This window comes from Serinus canaria, chromosome 15 (assembly GCF_022539315.1).
Source record: "Serinus canaria isolate serCan28SL12 chromosome 15, serCan2020, whole genome shotgun sequence".
Taxonomy (NCBI): Eukaryota; Metazoa; Chordata; class Aves; order Passeriformes; family Fringillidae; genus Serinus; species Serinus canaria.
This window is the reverse complement of record NC_066329.1, coordinates 10,791,263-10,807,152: the sequence shown is the minus strand read 5'-3', so window position 1 is coordinate 10,807,152 and position 15,890 is coordinate 10,791,263. Positions and strand designations below refer to the sequence as shown.

The window sequence follows — 15,890 nt, the reverse complement described above, 5'->3', positions numbered from 1 at the left end:
CCAAAGCAAAACCTCTTTGAGTTTTCCTTTCTCTTAAGTGGCTTATGCGAGTTTGGCCCAAAGGACAAATTACTATATGACCTTAGAGAAAAAAAATGTCTTTATTATTAACCAGTTTTTTCGCACTGGATTATGTGCCTATTGGCCCAGACCGCTAAATAACATCTACACAATGTTTCTTTCATGTTTCAAGAATTGAAAATAACTGTACAAGGTTAAAGTACAAAAGTACACAAGACAGTGGACACGAAATATCCATGTATGAGTTCTTCCCATCTGCTGCTTGGTTTGAAAAGTAGAACTTTAACTAAAAAATACTGTCCTCCTCTAGTTCTGTCAAGTTTAATGGAAGTGGGTATAACCTGATTACAACACTAACACCAGTATCACTAATCTGATATTTACAAAAAAAATTGTATTTTTCAATAAATTAAAGTCAATGCAACACCCATGCAAGCTAGAATGCTAGCTTTTTGGTGAACAAGGACCCAACATGTGAACAAGAACCTTCCACAGTCTCAAACTTCAAAACAGCCTTTTTTGTTTGTTTTTTCATTTTTTCAAACTGCATCCATTCCTCGCATGGAAGATGTGAACCCCAATCCCATTCCTCTTTGTGTGTGAGTCTGTGATCTGGCCATTTCATACTGTGCATCCAGATTTCTGAACACCTCCTCCTGCTGCTTCAGGGTTTTGTAACTCTCCTCATCCACGGAGCTGCAGCCAGCTTCATCCTCGCTCTGGAAACACAACACCAACATCAGCTCTGGGCAAGTGAGGCTCACCAGTTCTTAAAAGAGTAAGAATTCAAGCATTTGGGTTTATTGCTGCAACATTCTAGTACAGATTTCTCCCTCAAGGAACACACAGGCTTTCATCCAGTTGATTTTTGAATTAAATTCAAGTTTAGATGCCGCTTTTGAGCTTAATAAATACTTAAAAGCTCTTAAATACATCAGGTTAACTTAAAATCTTTACTGGATAAGGTACACGAAAACAGAAAGCTAAATCATTATCATGCAATTAATAAACTTAATTATATATTCAGAATTCTTTACCTTAATGCCCATCAGTTTTCTGAATTTAACATTTTGGTCCTTGTTTCCAAAATTTAGTTTTTCCCATATTTCTGCAGACTGTGATTTGTCCTGTACAGATTAAAAAAAAAAAAAAAAGTGTCACCTTTTTACATAAGATTCCATTAACAGCACAATAGAGCAGCAAGCAAAGGAGCAGTGCTAAAGACAAACCCATTCTGTACCAGAGCTGGAAGTAAAACGTTTCCAAGTCTGACATTCCTCCTGCAGCATCCTCACAGGAGCTCTTTGTGAGGGAAATCTTCCTAACTAGGATGCTCAAAACACAGGTTATGTTCCTCCCTTTGGCATTTCCAAAGGTCTAGAAGCTTGGTCGGAATTCAGGTTTAAAGTAAATAATGGAAAAATGAATTTGTTTATGGCAACTGATCAATATAAAGCACACTTCAGGAAGAACTGCCCAGAGAGCCCTCAGGGCTCTCCTGCCCTCCCTTTTGTCTCCCACCATTGCCATGGAAACTGGTTTGTTTTTCACATCTTATGGAACAGCCTGTAAAGGTAAGGGAGCTTGTTGTGTAACTGCTACAAGATGGAAACCAGCCTAACAAAGACCTCTTTACCAGAGTAACAAAATACAAAAATACAAATCTTACAGAGCACATTTTTTCCACAGTATCCAGCAGGCAAAAGCTCTACTGAAATCCAGCAAATTTTGAAAAAGGAACAGCCACAGGTGCCTTTCTTACTTCACTAACTGCAAAGGCATTTGACAGAGCACTGAAAGCTAACTTGTATTTATGCCTGAAAGCTTATTTGTATTTATGACTTTTGTTAGGGTTAATATTGCATTTCTCTGCTTCTGAAAAGTTACCAGCAAGGTCAACAGACTTGCCTTTGAAATTTGCAATTGGAGAGGCCACAACCATCACATGAGAAATCTCTACAGTCCCAGAAAAGCGAGGTTATACATTCCATACCTCAGCCACCCCTTCCCAGTAAAGGGAGACCATCTGGGTTTGATGTTTAACTGCAAGCTGTAGGTAAACTCACAAAAATGACACTAAGATCCAACTATACCTCTGAAGCTTTAGGACATTCAGGGTTTCCTTGAGTCTTGTGTCACAACCACTTACCACTGAAGGACTAATTAACTTAGTCCTTTCACTCCTATCACAGAATATTCCAAGTTGGAAGGGACCCACACAGATCATCAAAGTCCAACTCCTAGTTTTACTGAAGTTTTACTTCAGGCTGATATTAAAACTTGCAAAGAGATATGAAAGCTGGAAATAACACTCATTAGCATCCTTAAACTGAGTGCAAGATATTCCCAAACCAGTTGATGAAGGTAAGAAAAGCCACCATTACCCCTTCCTTTTTGCCTTGCCAAAGCATCTTCCGCTTTTTCTCTTGCTCTGCAAATTTCATGGGGTTCACTGCTGCTGGGTTGTAATAGCTGGGCACAGCTATGCCAGTCTCTGCCAGTGCCTTGGCCTGGAGTGCTGCCATCTGAGCTGCCATGGCAATCTGAGGGGTCACTTGTGTCCCCGAGGCCAGCAGAGCAGCGACGTTGATGACAGAGCCTCCCGTGGCTGCGGCCGCTGAGGAACAAAGGGAACTTTTGCCAGAAAGAACTTTGGACTTTGGGAAAAAACCCAACACACACAAAACCCAACCACCAACCCGCCCCAGAACCAAACAAAAAAGCCAAACCCCTCAAACACTTCCCTTCAAGATAAATTGGAAGTGCACAGATAACAAGTGAATGATAAAACAGATGTGTTGCTCAACTAAGGAACATTTCTCCAGGAGTATTAGTGAACCAGAAACCACAAGTGAAAGTGAAGCATTTTGTGGTTCTAAACACCCCTGAGCAAACAGCAGCCCAATGGCCATCATGAAATCATTTACAGCCCAACATACAACATTTTTCTTGTACACTCAGCAATAAGAAACCCCAATCATTTTTGTTGGGGTTTTGTTTCTGATTTTTTGTTTTGGTTTTTTAAAAACATTTCCTAGCTCTTGTTGTTTTTATTATTAACAATTCCATAAAGACAACTTGCCCATCTGTTGGGTAAGACTGTAACACTCCTGTAACATAAGTCTATCTATCTTCCACTCATACTACTGCTCAGGAATTCATCTCATACACATGCACTACCTGCAGCCATTTCCTGCTGCTTCTGTTTTTCAACCATTTCCTTCTCTCTCTGTTCTTGCAACTTCTTCGCTCTTTCCAGCCTAGAGATACATGAAAATAAAAAAAATTAGACATGCAAAATCAACACCAGGAGCTTATTCATGTCACATATCATTAAAATCACCACATTTTCTGACCTTCTGGCTAAGGCTTCCTGTGCATCCATAGCTGTGTTTCGTCCCCGGAAAGGCGGCGGGCTCGGACTCCGGCTGTGGCTCCTGCTGAACCTCCGGGGCTTTTCAATTCTCTTCTTTCGCTCTCTGTAACCAAATTCAACAGTTGCTAAAATAGTGAAGGCACACATGCAGCTTAATATTTCAGAAAGTGTTTGATCATAGCACTGAAAATTTATGCTTTATGATTCATTTGGAACTCTAAAGAAAAGCTTTCAGAGAGTTTAAACTGCAACAGTCGCCTTGTAAGAACAGGGAGGTAAAAGTGAAGATTTCCAGCTGTAACAGAATGTGCAATTCTGGGAATTCATTTACCCTCTTATACTCAGTGTTCAGAACAAATAGATCTGCTCTAGAGATTCTACATCCTAAGGAAAATCATCTAATTTCTGATCAAAACTGCAAGAGAACTTGAATGAATCAAGCTAGAAGAATGTTTGAAAACCGTAAGAGACCTCAAAGCACTGTAATTATGTTAATAAGAAGCATTTTGAAGAGGCCCCATTTAAGAAGTGGAGTAGTACTTCAGGAAATTACTATTACTCTCCCCTCTGTATTCTCTTCCCTAAATGTGCTTTGAGGGACTCAACTAAGCTGAACATGTGATTTGTCTTGGGTTTCTCTTGGGAAGAGAACTCTGAAGCATGAATTACCTGGAGCCTGACCAACTGAAAAGAACACAGTTAAAATGTATTTTTAAGCAAAATACCAAAACCTTCAGTTTTCAACTCTTCTTCACTAACCTTCTCCCCACCTCCTTCCAAGCAGGAGACATTCTTAGGACATCTGTATCTAATCCCATCTAAACAACAGCTACCCAAAACACACATAAAAAGTGCTGTGAGCAGCAGTTCTCTGTGCCAGGATCATAGATATCTGCAGTACAAGAGATAAGGCTTTAGCCCAGTTTAAGCCTCTGACACTGGTGTTTCAAACAAAGAAGTCAGGACATTGGAAGTGCTCAACAAAGGTTAATTCACAGGAGATATCACTCACCCTTTTCCCAGATTTGCCATAACCAGTAAGTTGAGATGTTAATGTTAATGTTACTCATTTGGGGCAACAGCTAACTGGGGTTAATGGCTAACTTGACAAGAGCCACTTTCCAGGGCATACAGATATTCTCCTTCTTCTGCTGCAACCTGGGCAGCTTTTATAGACATCAGTAATGCAGACTGAAGTTACAAAAAGATCCTTGTTCACATGACAAATCTGGTAGAATACAAAGGAGGCAAGACTTATCTTTTCAGAGAAGATGGCAAGATGCAGATTCAGGCACTGGGAAGTGACAGATCTGCATTCCTGACATAAGATGTAATGCCTGTTTCAAAGATACCTTCATTTTTCCCGTGCTGACTATTGTTGTTTGGTCTTCTCTTTGGTCTGTGATGCTTTATTGCACTGGTAAATATCAAGGAAATAAATATTTGAGCTTTTGTATTGAAGTATTTCCATCTGAAACAAGCAGCTGCTGTCACATTTTCCACCTAGCACTTAATCAGAGCCAAACCACTGAAGAACTGCCAGGAGGTTTTATGCACTCACAAACCAAAAGATTGCTTTGAATGCCCATGAGAACAAATCCCCTGAAAATCTGAGCTTGAGATTATGCAAAGAACCACCAAGAGAAGGTCAAGCTCTGCTATTTACAAATGTTTCTGTCACAGCCTGCTCCCTGTCACACAACAAAAACTGCATGTCAGGAATGATGGAATTCCCTTCACAGGTGAGTTTTAACAAGTACACTTGAACATCACATTGCTCTGGCTTGTGCAGAGCTTGCCTTGAGGACTGCCCCATAAGCCACCTTCTTCCCCAGACTTTGTCTGAGCCCTGAACTTGATGAAGTGTTCTAGCTCCAGATAAAAAAAGTCTTATGCCTCATTTACTTCCATCCTCTAGGATTTGTGAGACACAAACATAACTTAAAAGGATTCTTGCAGTACGTCCACCAGCATCCCACAAGGCCTGTTTCCAGCTGGAGAAATTTCTAAGCTATGACTATCCCTTACTTTTTTCTTCCCACATTTCATGTTCTGTTTCAGGTAACTTGAATTCAACTGAAAAAGCCAAAATCTATTCTGGGACATGAAGTTTTCATGGAGCCATTACACACAATGTTCAAAGTGACTTTTAAACAGAGAACATTATCTACAGTAACTGGAAAAAACGGGGAGCTGAAGCCTTGCACAACATGCTGAAGCTTAAATACCATCCATTAAATACAAGGAACTGTAGCAACTGCAGACCCAGCTCTACTCACCCCAGCTCAATGTTTGGTAGAAAGTGCATGTCAAAAACATGACACAAACCAGGTAATTCAACTACTTCTTCAGAAAGGTAAGTCTTCTGAACACTTTCACAAGGGATGTTGTAGCATTACACGAATGTGATGGTTAAAACTCCAATGTTCCACTGTAATGCTGAGTAGTCATAACCAGTCATAGAACAATTAAAAATATTCTGGTGAAAACACTTTAAGAGAACTGGAACAGTCAACACTTTCTAGCAGCTCTGCAGGGACACTGATTTTCATTCAAACTACTTTCAACAAAATGTCTATAGCAGTCATTAAATTGTATTTCAGTTTCACCACTGAGAAAATCCTACAGGGTATTAAGAATGCAAAGGTGATACAGAGACTCTACACCAAAATACTGAATGCATTATCAGTATTAAAAACCATTAACTTCTATACAGTGATGAAAATGGCAACCCTAGCATATCCCAGGTGAGGTATGGAAACTCAACTGTCAAACAGACCCAGATCAAGCCAGTAAGTGTCTGGATCAAGTGCTTCTAGAATTTAAGGAAGAAATCAAAGCACTCAGGGAGAAAAATCAATGTGATAAATATTCTCAAGCTGCACTTGACAAAGAGGAGCTGGTAATCACTAACACTGAAGAGGTACATCCATATCAGAAAAAAACCATCTGAACCAAAATTTACATTAACACCACACCAATTGCAACTTCACAGAACAATTAAGTTGACTTTGTGGAGCTGATCAGAATTAGCTTCCGATCTGTGAATCTGCTCTGAGAGCCAATGATTGCCAGATAAACTTTCCTTTTATCATATGCACACAAACTGAAGGGATAAGTACAGCAGTATGCCAACCACACTACTATTGTATCAAACACAGGAAAGGGTCACCTGTATCTTCTTCACTTCTCACCTAAACACTATTGCTAACAAGAAGTCACACTATGAAAAGCCAAGAGCTTGAGACTCTTCAGCTGCCCAGGACAAATGTTTCTGTAAGACCAAGCAAACCACCCAGTCCTGAACCCACTCTCAGTACAGATGAGAAAAAGCCAAACACATTTAACTGCAGTGAACAGACGTTAACTGGTAAACTCATCACATCAGCCCACCATAGAACATCCAACCAAACACCACCACATATATGGAAGGTAACACTTACCTGCTTCTGCTCCTAGTTCTGCTTTTACTTCTGCTTCTGTGTCTGTGTCTAGATCTTGATCTAGAGCGAGATCTGATCCGTCGCTTTCTCTCTCTGCTGCGCGATCGGGATTTTTTCCTATCACGACTTCTACTGCGATGGCGCCTGAAACACACGCCCCGAATTCTTACAGGTGATCTCTGTTCAAATGCAGTTTGTACTTAAGGACTCACACATGGGGTCATCACCACAGGGCAAAATGCAACAGGCAGGGTGGGGAGACTGCAAACTATACATGGAAATGCTCATGCCTAGAACAGGTTAAGCTGTGTCTGAAGGATGAAATGGGAAGGGAACCACCAGCCACAACTGAGCTGTAGAGTTTCTGTACATAACCATACTCATCAACACTGCTATTTACAGTTGTTCATTGAAGTGTACACCTCAAAACAAATACAAAGCCAAACTAATCTGATGCAGGAGTCTTAAACCCAAGGCAACACAACCTTGTTTTCCATGGTATTCCGAGACCTTTGGGAAGAAGTGCCCAAGCTGCAGCCTCTGAGCCACCTCCAGTCCATCAGCCTGTCATCAGCCAAAGCTTGTTCCTCGCTACCCTGCCTGCTGCACATCCCTCAGCTACAAAGGGAGAAGTTCTGCTGGCAGCAGCCTGCTTGTCCCAGGCAATTTTCCTACCCTCAAGCTGGTGGGTGGGCTACCAGGCAAGGAGGATTGGCCAGCACTCCCTCTGAGGAAGCTCATGATTTAGGAGGTAAAGAGCCATGTCACTGTAAGGTGTATTTGCTTTCCTGTCACTGACAATAAGGTACATTTAATAATCTTTTTAGTATTTTCTATACCAATTGTAAGTGTGAAACACATCCCTATATAAAGTCTTAGTGCAATTTTGTACTTTTATTTCAAAGTAATCTGCAGAAGAACTATCTACAAATGCACTACCAGTGAAAACTGAAACATGCAATATAAACTGATGCTTTACACGAGGTCAGGAATGGAACTCTACAATAATTCCAAACATGGCTTTTGGAAATACGCTCACACAACAATCACATGCAACAACTTACCTTTCCCGAGACCTGGATCTGGAATGACTCCTCCCTCTGGATGACTTTCTCTCTTTGCGTTTATGCCTCTCCTCACCATTTTCAGATGAATTTAGGCTATCTTTTCCCTTGTCAGAAGAATGCTCTTTGTCATTGTGATCTTCAGATTTGTGCTTCTTGGAGGACTTCTCTTTGGATTCATGTCTTCTTGCCTGTTTTAAGAAGAAGTTGGTTCTTTCAGGAAAATAGTGCAACAAAGAGAGTTAGTATGGGCATCAGAAGATAAAAATGCTAAGTTGTGATGCAACATTAGTAACCTTAGGAGTGTGACTCAATCATGAGCCACGGCTGCTTTACCTAATGCCACCAACTACCCAAAGTTGTAAATGCACACTATCATTTTTCCCCCTTTTCCCTCCTCCCACTGTCTAGAAAGGATTTTTAAGGTATCCATCCAGGTATCTTTACAGTGCTTCCATATAAGACTCAGAGCATTGTAACAAAATAACCTGTTATTTCATTACTGTCTCCATTCCAAGCACTTAAGTACCTGTCTTAAAGAACTTGACAATTTATGAATATGCATTTATAAAAACACAGTTGCAGTGATTATTTAATATCTGCCTGAGCCTTCCATGTAGAAAGTTACTAAAATCCACACGAAGTTCCAGACAAATTATTTTGTTTTCAGAACCAAAAAAAATCTTCTAGTCATCATTAGGTAATTATTTTCTAGACCAAAACTCTCTTCAGTAACTTCCAACAGTTTTTACAAAGTGAAGTGATAATTTACATGGCTGACATCCCATTTTTAGTATTTCAAATGAACATGCATCACTCAGACTTCCCACAGTAGTTTTAAATTACAGATATGCTGCTCCACTATACCGCAATTCCTTCCTGCAGTGCCTCTTAAAAAAAAAAAAAGACTCCTTTTTATAGCTGCAATGCCAAAAATATTTAGCAAGGTCAGGCCTGATTTTTGCCAGTGCTTTCCTCAGAGACTAAGTCGTGACATCAACACCCTTTCTTAATATATCCAGTGTGTTTTGAGACCTTTCTGGCACAAAAGCATAGCCCACTCAAGTCTTATGCTTAAATAATGTTCTGCTCAAGTCACAAACTAAGCATGATACACTCATTTTAGAGAAAACCCAATTATTCAGAAGTTGTTTGTTTGGTTTTCTTGCTTCTCTAAATATGTTAACTATTCATAAAATCTTTTCTTCCATCAGAACTCTCTCTCAAATGAGTCTGGAGAAGATGCTATAATTGGTTTTTACCCATTTGCCCAAGCCTAATTCTTTATTAATATGTATCCATTTCTAAATACATTTGATTATTGTTCTTCAAGTAAGCAAGACTATTACATAATTTTCCCGTTTTCACAGTATTTAATTCTTAGCTCGTTTAATAATCAGTTCTTACATCTGAGGTTACCTGTACACTAATTTTAAGTATATATTTATATAAGTAGCTGTTCTCACATATATACTAAGAAGAATTACTGATATTCAGCACTTAGTCTACAGACAAAGCTTGATCTTGCAAATGAATGACAACAGTACATCTACTGTGGGAGATCATTTCTCATCTGTTCACTCTGCAAAACTTAAAAGCTGCTAAATAAATTGTGTAGGATTAGATCCAACAGCCTGGCAAAGCACTGGACAGGACTTTAAACACCTTTTTTTAATAATTAAAGAGAGTCTTAGGATTTCTTTTAATCACATTTTCCAGACACACACTTAGTAATAAAACCACCATTATATCCCATAACGGATTTAAGATATTTTTAAGGGAAATATGAGTTTGAATGACTAATAGTTACCTTATCATGAAGTAGGCTTATAATTTTGCTATCTGAGTCTGCAGCGTCTTCAGTTCAGTCTCTTCGCGCATTAGCACGCTGAGTATGATTTATTATAGAAATGTTATCATGTGAGCTAAACAATATATTATTCAATTTCACAAAAACTCGCCTAGATTTTTCTTTCCTCCTTTTTTTTTTTTTTAAACAGAGCTTCCATTGGAATGGGGGAAGGAGAAGTTCCTGACCCGGGTTTGAGGTTATAAAGTGCCTTATCTGTTCCAGCCTATTGCCCCACATGGCTTAAGCTTCTTTATGACTATTTCGATGCTCCTGCTTTGCTTGTTTCAGCTCTTCTCTGGTGTGTGAGCCAGTTATTTTTAAGGCATTATTGATGCTGTCTCTTCTCACTCCCCTATATATTCACACACACACTTATTCATTTATTTTAAGAGACAGCCCTCTGAAATTTTTGCTGCTACTGTCACATTTCCAGCTGACTCAGCTTGTTTGTCAAGCTATGACAGCCTTTACAATTAAAGGATGCAATAAACAGAGCTCAGTCCGATGGCAAATTACTTTTAATACACCTAAGTAGACAGGTATGCATTATTCAATGCATTGAACACTGACCAGGAACAAGGCCACCCAAGGCTTTTGGATAATGGAAGCTCTGTAAAAGTGTTCAAGAACACCATTCTACCTCTCCACATGAACTCTCTTTTGGATGTTTCCACAAAAATTTATCAAAAAAAGAAAAAAAAAAAAAAAAAGAAAGAAATTAAGTTACTAGTTTCTGAAAGCATTTTCTATAAAACTATTACCTTGTCAACATGATGGCTGCAATCATGCTTCACTATGAAAGGCTCTCCATATCCATTTTTAAGCTTAAAGTTCTCAATTTCTTGTACTTACCATAAAGTCATTTATATAAGTTTACACATTTGTGCATTACTACAAGATACTTTTTAAGATGTACAATTACCTAAACGCTACAAAGTGTTAATTACCTCTTTGCTTCTGCTCCGGCTTCTGTGTTTTCTTCCTTCAGTATCTGGAGAAGAAAGCATTTACTGTCATTTACCAAGATAAAGAGGAGATCACCTGGCTATAATCTTTCTAGCTCCTTTCACTTATTCCATCCCTTGTTGCCAAGATTTAAAAAACAAACAGCACTATTTGAGTATCAACTGCAGAAAGCAAACTCTGGCTGCTAGTTCCAGTGCTTTCCATTTTTTCAAGCACTGACAGTGAAAAACTAACCCACAACACACTCCAATCGTGCTCTTCTGCCAAGTAACCTTATTCTTGTTACAACTATGCAAAAGTATCCCAGTCTACGCTTATCTAACAAAATGAAACAAAATGGGACAGTTTCCTGTTTGCTGTGGTCTGACCCTGTCCCCCCTCCTCGATCCTCTCAACACTGATAAGACCTTTTCCCTCAACAGTTTCAATGTTTAGGGTACACTCCAGAAGTTAGTAAATCCATTTTTTATCCAATTCTAACAAGTTACTAGGGCTAAATCTGTCTGTTTTCCCAAAAACTGCTTCTAAGAGAATTCAGCTCCACAAGCAATTTGCTCCCATCAAGTCCATACCTGACTTCCGTCTTCTTTCCCTGGACCGTGAGCGAGATCTCGAGTAATGATGCTTTGATGTTCTGGGAGAACTGGAGGCATCTGATTGTTCCTTTTTCTTCTCTCTTTCTGGAGAGGATTTTTCTGGGACTACTCCATCTCGTTCTGTATCACTACCCTACACACGACGACAGAATTTTTAAGAAACAGAAGCTTAGGACTGAAAACCAAGAAAAAAAGAGACATCTTTTTTTTTGTAAAGACAATGCAGTGTTCACCCTATGCTTAGGCAAGAGCTTTATAGACTTGCAGTGAACTGTATAACTGCATACAGATTGATTTTTCAAGATTTTAATAAAGAGAGCTGATATAAAGTTCACATTTTATTCTCTTGCTATATTGAACTGTACTTTACTTTTCCCGTGTACTTCTGAGAGCATCAGTAACACCAAACTCTGAGGCAGAGTTTTCTCTAAATGGTGTTTGGAGGTCAATCACTTTTTAGCATTTCCATGACCAGGATTATTTAAGGTCAGTGCTGTCCCAACAGATCTGAGTGATAAGTTTGGGCGTTACTGAGGCACAGCACAAAATCCCCAGAGTTCTGAAGCATGGAATGAACTCTGAAGGGAAATGCAGGAAGGTGCATTAGGGTTGGACAGCTCACTCTGGAATGAGGAAACACCTCAACGTACCACTGCAAAAAGATTTGTTTGTAGGAGACCACACACAGGTCACTTACACCTGTTCCAAGATCACATTTTTACCAGATAATGAAAACCAAGATGTTCCCTCCACTCCTTCTAAATCTGGCTCTAGGAGGATTAAATCCAAAATCTGATTTTGTGAAATCAAGATACTTTGTGACTCAATGTGTGAGAGGTAAATGAGTATAACTGGTGCACAGTGCCCTGAAGGGAACAGAGTGAGAAGCACACACTGAGAAAGTGAATGTGCTCTCAGGAATGATCCTACAGGTTCACTGCTCTTGTTCAGATCTCCTCTGCACCAGCCATAATCAAACCTCCTGGACAACACAAGTGGGGCTGCAGAAGATGCCACTAAGGACACATTTGGCCCAGAATTGCTATTCAGAAAGACAATTTCATGCAGCAGAGGTCTTGAACTTGCAGTTTTCCACCAGCTGCAACTGGCAGAATGGTTTGCCAACTGAACAAAACAGGAAACCCTCTCAAATGCTCATTTATATCCAATGCTTTGAAAATAAAGCAGCTACTTGGCCTTAAACCTCAACAGATATTACAAATTGTCATTAATACACTGTGTCCTAATAGCAGACTTTCTTCATGACACCCTACAGATAAATATTTGGATTTATATTTCAGCTACTACTGTTTACATTGTGAAGTTACTTAAGAAGAAGAATATCAGCTAGAGTGTAAATCAGGTGAGATTTAAAACACACTATCCAAGTGAAACTGAGCCCACTGCCACCACTTCCAAGGCTAGCAATCTCATTATTTACACAGTGCTGCTCGTTAGTGCCCTTGTGCTCTGCACCTGAGGGAAATCTGTGCTACAGAAAAAAAACAGCAATTAAAAACCTGACAGAATTCACTGAGATTATTCTCAGCTCTCAGACTGGCACCAGGCTCAGTGTACCTTCAATAATCCCCTCACCTACACTTTAGAGGAACCTCTAAATGTAGTAGTAGCACTTTAAAGTGCAAAAGCAAAGTACATAATTAAAGTCCTTTTACAGAAAAATGCACCTTACTCTTAACAGCCTAAGTTATATAACAAAAAAATTAAAAATCGTTATATAAGGATTCATTTCCTCCAGAAGTTTAAAGTCCCCCTGGCTCTGTTTCACCACTGATCAAACTTTCAAGGCAAGAACTTTAACTACCAGATTAGACACCGCAAAATGCTTAAAGTCAGCTTTAAAAAGTTTCATCACTTTTCAGCCCTGCTTGTTTGTTGTTTTTTGGGGTTTTTTTTTGTTTGTTTGTTTTTTCCACTCAAAACTATTCAACAACTTCTGAAAAAATTGACTACATGAGGTTAACTCTTTGATAACTCCTACTGATTCTTCAACACAATTAGAGGTGAAACATCTTTGTACATTACCAGATCACAAATTTTTTTCAGAGAAAATAAAACCACACTTAGACCCTGTTTGAACACGAAGAGCAGTGGTAACTACAGCAGTGGCGTTTCCCATCGATATTAACCATAAAAAAGCAGGATAGGAACGAATTAATTGAATGTAAAAAAGCCTGTGACCAAACACAAAGCAAAAGGGCGAAGAAAAGAAGAGAAAGGAAAATTTAGCACGGCCCAGACACCAGGTCGCTCCCCTCACGGGGAAGCTTCGCCCCACAGTCCCCACGAGAAACGCCAGTACGACCACAGCACTTCTCCCCAAAGCCATGCATCCACCAGGGCTCAGTCCCACGGAGTCTTCTCCTCTCCCCAAGCCCCGAGGAACGAACCAGAAACTTCTGGAGACGGGGATTGAAGCGGTGGGAGCAGCGCGGCCGCCCCTCCCCGAGCCCATCATGGCGCCGCAGCCGAAGGCGCGGCGGGCGCCATTTTGTGCCTCCGCGCACACGGCTCCCGACCGGGCCCTCCCCGGCTCTGCCCCCCACAGCCCCTTCTCCGCCACCCTCGCCCCAAATCCCGGCAGCGACCGCCACTCACCGCCATGACCGAGTGCCCGGGCCGCCGCCCCTCCGCAACGTCCTCGCAGGGCTCAACCTCCCTCGGCTGCGCGGCCACAGCGATCGCGCGGCCCCGCCCGCCCTCACCGCGGGTGCCCGGATGTAGCGCTGGGGGGAGCGCGGGGGAACGCGGTGCGTTATGGGCCGGGGAGGCGCCTTCGCGTTCGAGGAGGTTTGGCCGCAACCGCGACCCGTTGAGCCTGTCCCGGCTCCCGCCAAATTGAAACCCAGGAGAGGACGAGGGGGCGCGGTCAGGGGACCGCGAGGGGACGGCGGTGTCACCGGTGAGGGGATCGGGGGACCCTGAGGGGACGGGAGTATCACCGGTGAGGGGATCGCGGTCCCCGAGGGGACGAGAGTGTCACCGGTGAGGGGATCGGGGGACCCCGAGGAGACGGGAGTGTCACTGCTGAGAGGAGCGGTGACCCGAGGGCACAGGAGTGTCACCGGTGGAGGGGATCGGGGGTACCCGGGGGCACGGGAACGTCACCGGTGTGGTGTCCTTCTGGAAATAGGGATGTCACCGGCCAGTGAGGGATTGGGGTCCTTGTGGTCAGGGGTTCATCACCCCTGTCAGGGGCAGGGGTTCCCTGAGGGCAGGGCATGGGGGTCCCGGTGAGTAGGCGGTCCCTGTGGGCTGGGGTTTGTCACCAAGCACAGGGGATGAGGGTCCCTGAGGGCAGGGAATCTGTCCCTGTGAGCAGGGACACTCACAGCATGGTGGGGAGCGCTCTGGCAGTGAATTTATTCGGTGAAATCTCTTCTCCCCAAGCTGCCTTCAGCCAGGCCGGCATGCACACTGCTCCCTTGGCTTTAAACGAGCTCTTTATCCTCACGAGGCTTCTTGTACACAGTGCCCCCGTACAGTAATAATACGAATAACTTACCTGTAGCCATGTAACATTTTAGAGCTGTCTGCTCTACAAGGCATTCCTGAAATGTTTATCGCAGACAAAGATGTGGAACGAGATCGAGCTGCTGCTGAACGAGGACACGGGGAGGCTCCCGGTGGGGCTGGGCCAGGAGTGTGGCACCGCCTTGTACCAGGTGGATACTCTGCTGCAAATCACATCTTCAGAGAAGGTACAACCCATCAAAGCTGTGTTTTTATCTTTAATTAATTTGTCTTTTTTGTCTAATAATTACCTGGGCTCCTTGGCTGTGTTTTCTGGAGTGTTCCTGTGAAACAACCTTTCCCTTGCCAGGTCTCTGTGAACCCCCAGCTCCATGCATGCAGCTCCAGGGATGGCAGCATTGTTGTTGTGGACAGATCTGTTTCACTTCTGGACAGCACTGGGCTGTCTCTTCTGATGCACATCCAGTTTGGTGAGTTCTTTCCTTTGGAATTCCACTTGGCAAGTGAAAACTGGCTTTTAAAATGCCTAGGTTTGTACAGGAAAACCTAGGAAGTGTCTGACTAGCCTGTAAAGGGAAGCATTATAACAAGCACCTAAGTAATAAAAGGTGATTTTGGCTTCTGAAAACAATTAACTATTTCAGTACAATTTCATTAGAATCCTTTCCAAGTTCTCACTGGATACCAAAACGATTCCCTCTAGGCCTCTTCCCATATTTCATTTAGCCAGAAGAACTTGTTTTGAAGAAATCTGGGACACTGTGTTGTCCAATCCTTGTGTTAATATTTATTCATAAAGCCCAAATCTTGATAGCTGACATTTTGCCATGAATCTTTTCAGACACTATCGTGGATGTAGTGGGTATGTGTCAAGACAAACAATTCCTTGTGGTTGGTGAAAGAAGTGGCAGTTTACATCTTATCCACATCCCATCCAAGCAAACCTTGCTAACAAAGGTACAGTAACTTTTCTATTTAATCTTGCTTAGAACCTTTTGTTCTCAGACTTTCTTCAGGTTTTTTAAATAACTTTTCCAAATACCAAAGTATAACCACCCTTGCCTTTTTGACCACATA

The 15,890-nt window shown here is 41.7% G+C and overlaps 2 protein-coding genes across 7 annotated transcripts in view; one reads left to right on the top strand and one right to left on the bottom strand.

The window, feature by feature from the left end:
* Positions 1-82: 82 nt before the first annotated feature.
* On the bottom strand, positions 83-14,064 carry RSRC2 (arginine and serine rich coiled-coil 2). 3 transcript variants are annotated; one of them, XM_030233260.2, is made up of 10 exons: positions 13,938-14,064; positions 11,295-11,451; positions 10,704-10,747; positions 7,905-8,117; positions 6,841-6,984; positions 3,378-3,500; positions 3,202-3,281; positions 2,406-2,638; positions 1,059-1,148; positions 83-740 (listed from the first exon to the last, which is right to left on the bottom strand). In XM_030233260.2, the coding sequence occupies exons 2-10, from the start codon at positions 11,373-11,375 to the stop codon at positions 561-563; spliced, it is 1,188 nt and encodes a 395-aa protein (XP_030089120.1). In that variant the 5' UTR covers positions 11,376-11,451; positions 13,938-14,064; the 3' UTR covers positions 83-560. The 3 variants fall into 3 exon arrangements, with proteins under 3 accessions (XP_030089120.1, XP_030089119.1, XP_030089121.1); XM_030233259.2 differs by having other exon boundaries at positions 7,905-8,095; positions 13,938-14,055; XM_030233261.2 differs by lacking the exon at positions 13,938-14,064 and adding an exon at positions 9,715-9,792 and having other exon boundaries at positions 11,295-11,397.
* A 46-nt stretch (positions 14,065-14,110) lies between these two features.
* The window catches only part of KNTC1 (kinetochore associated 1), a 32,163-nt gene continuing 30,383 nt past the window's right edge, over positions 14,111-15,890 (top strand). For 2 of the 4 annotated variants that reach the window (XM_009092433.4, XM_018916717.3), the window contains exons 1-4: positions 14,111-14,241; positions 14,909-15,040; positions 15,163-15,283; positions 15,655-15,770. In XM_009092433.4, coding sequence (XP_009090681.3) covers positions 14,915-15,040; positions 15,163-15,283; positions 15,655-15,770 — 363 coding nt within the window. In that variant the 5' untranslated portion in view covers positions 14,111-14,241; positions 14,909-14,914. The other 2 variants (XM_050980620.1, XM_050980621.1) reach the window with 2 other exon arrangements.

Bases quoted from the DNA above. Each gene is read 5' to 3' on its own strand.
- RSRC2 (XM_030233259.2), bottom strand. The intron at 8,096-10,703 runs GTAATTAACACT...TTCTTAAAACAG, and splicing joins GCCGGAGCAGAAGCAAAGAG to GCAAGAAGACATGAATCCAA. The intron at 741-1,058 runs GTAAAGAATTCT...TTGTGTTTCCAG, and splicing joins GAAAACTGATGGGCATTAAG to AGCGAGGATGAAGCTGGCTG.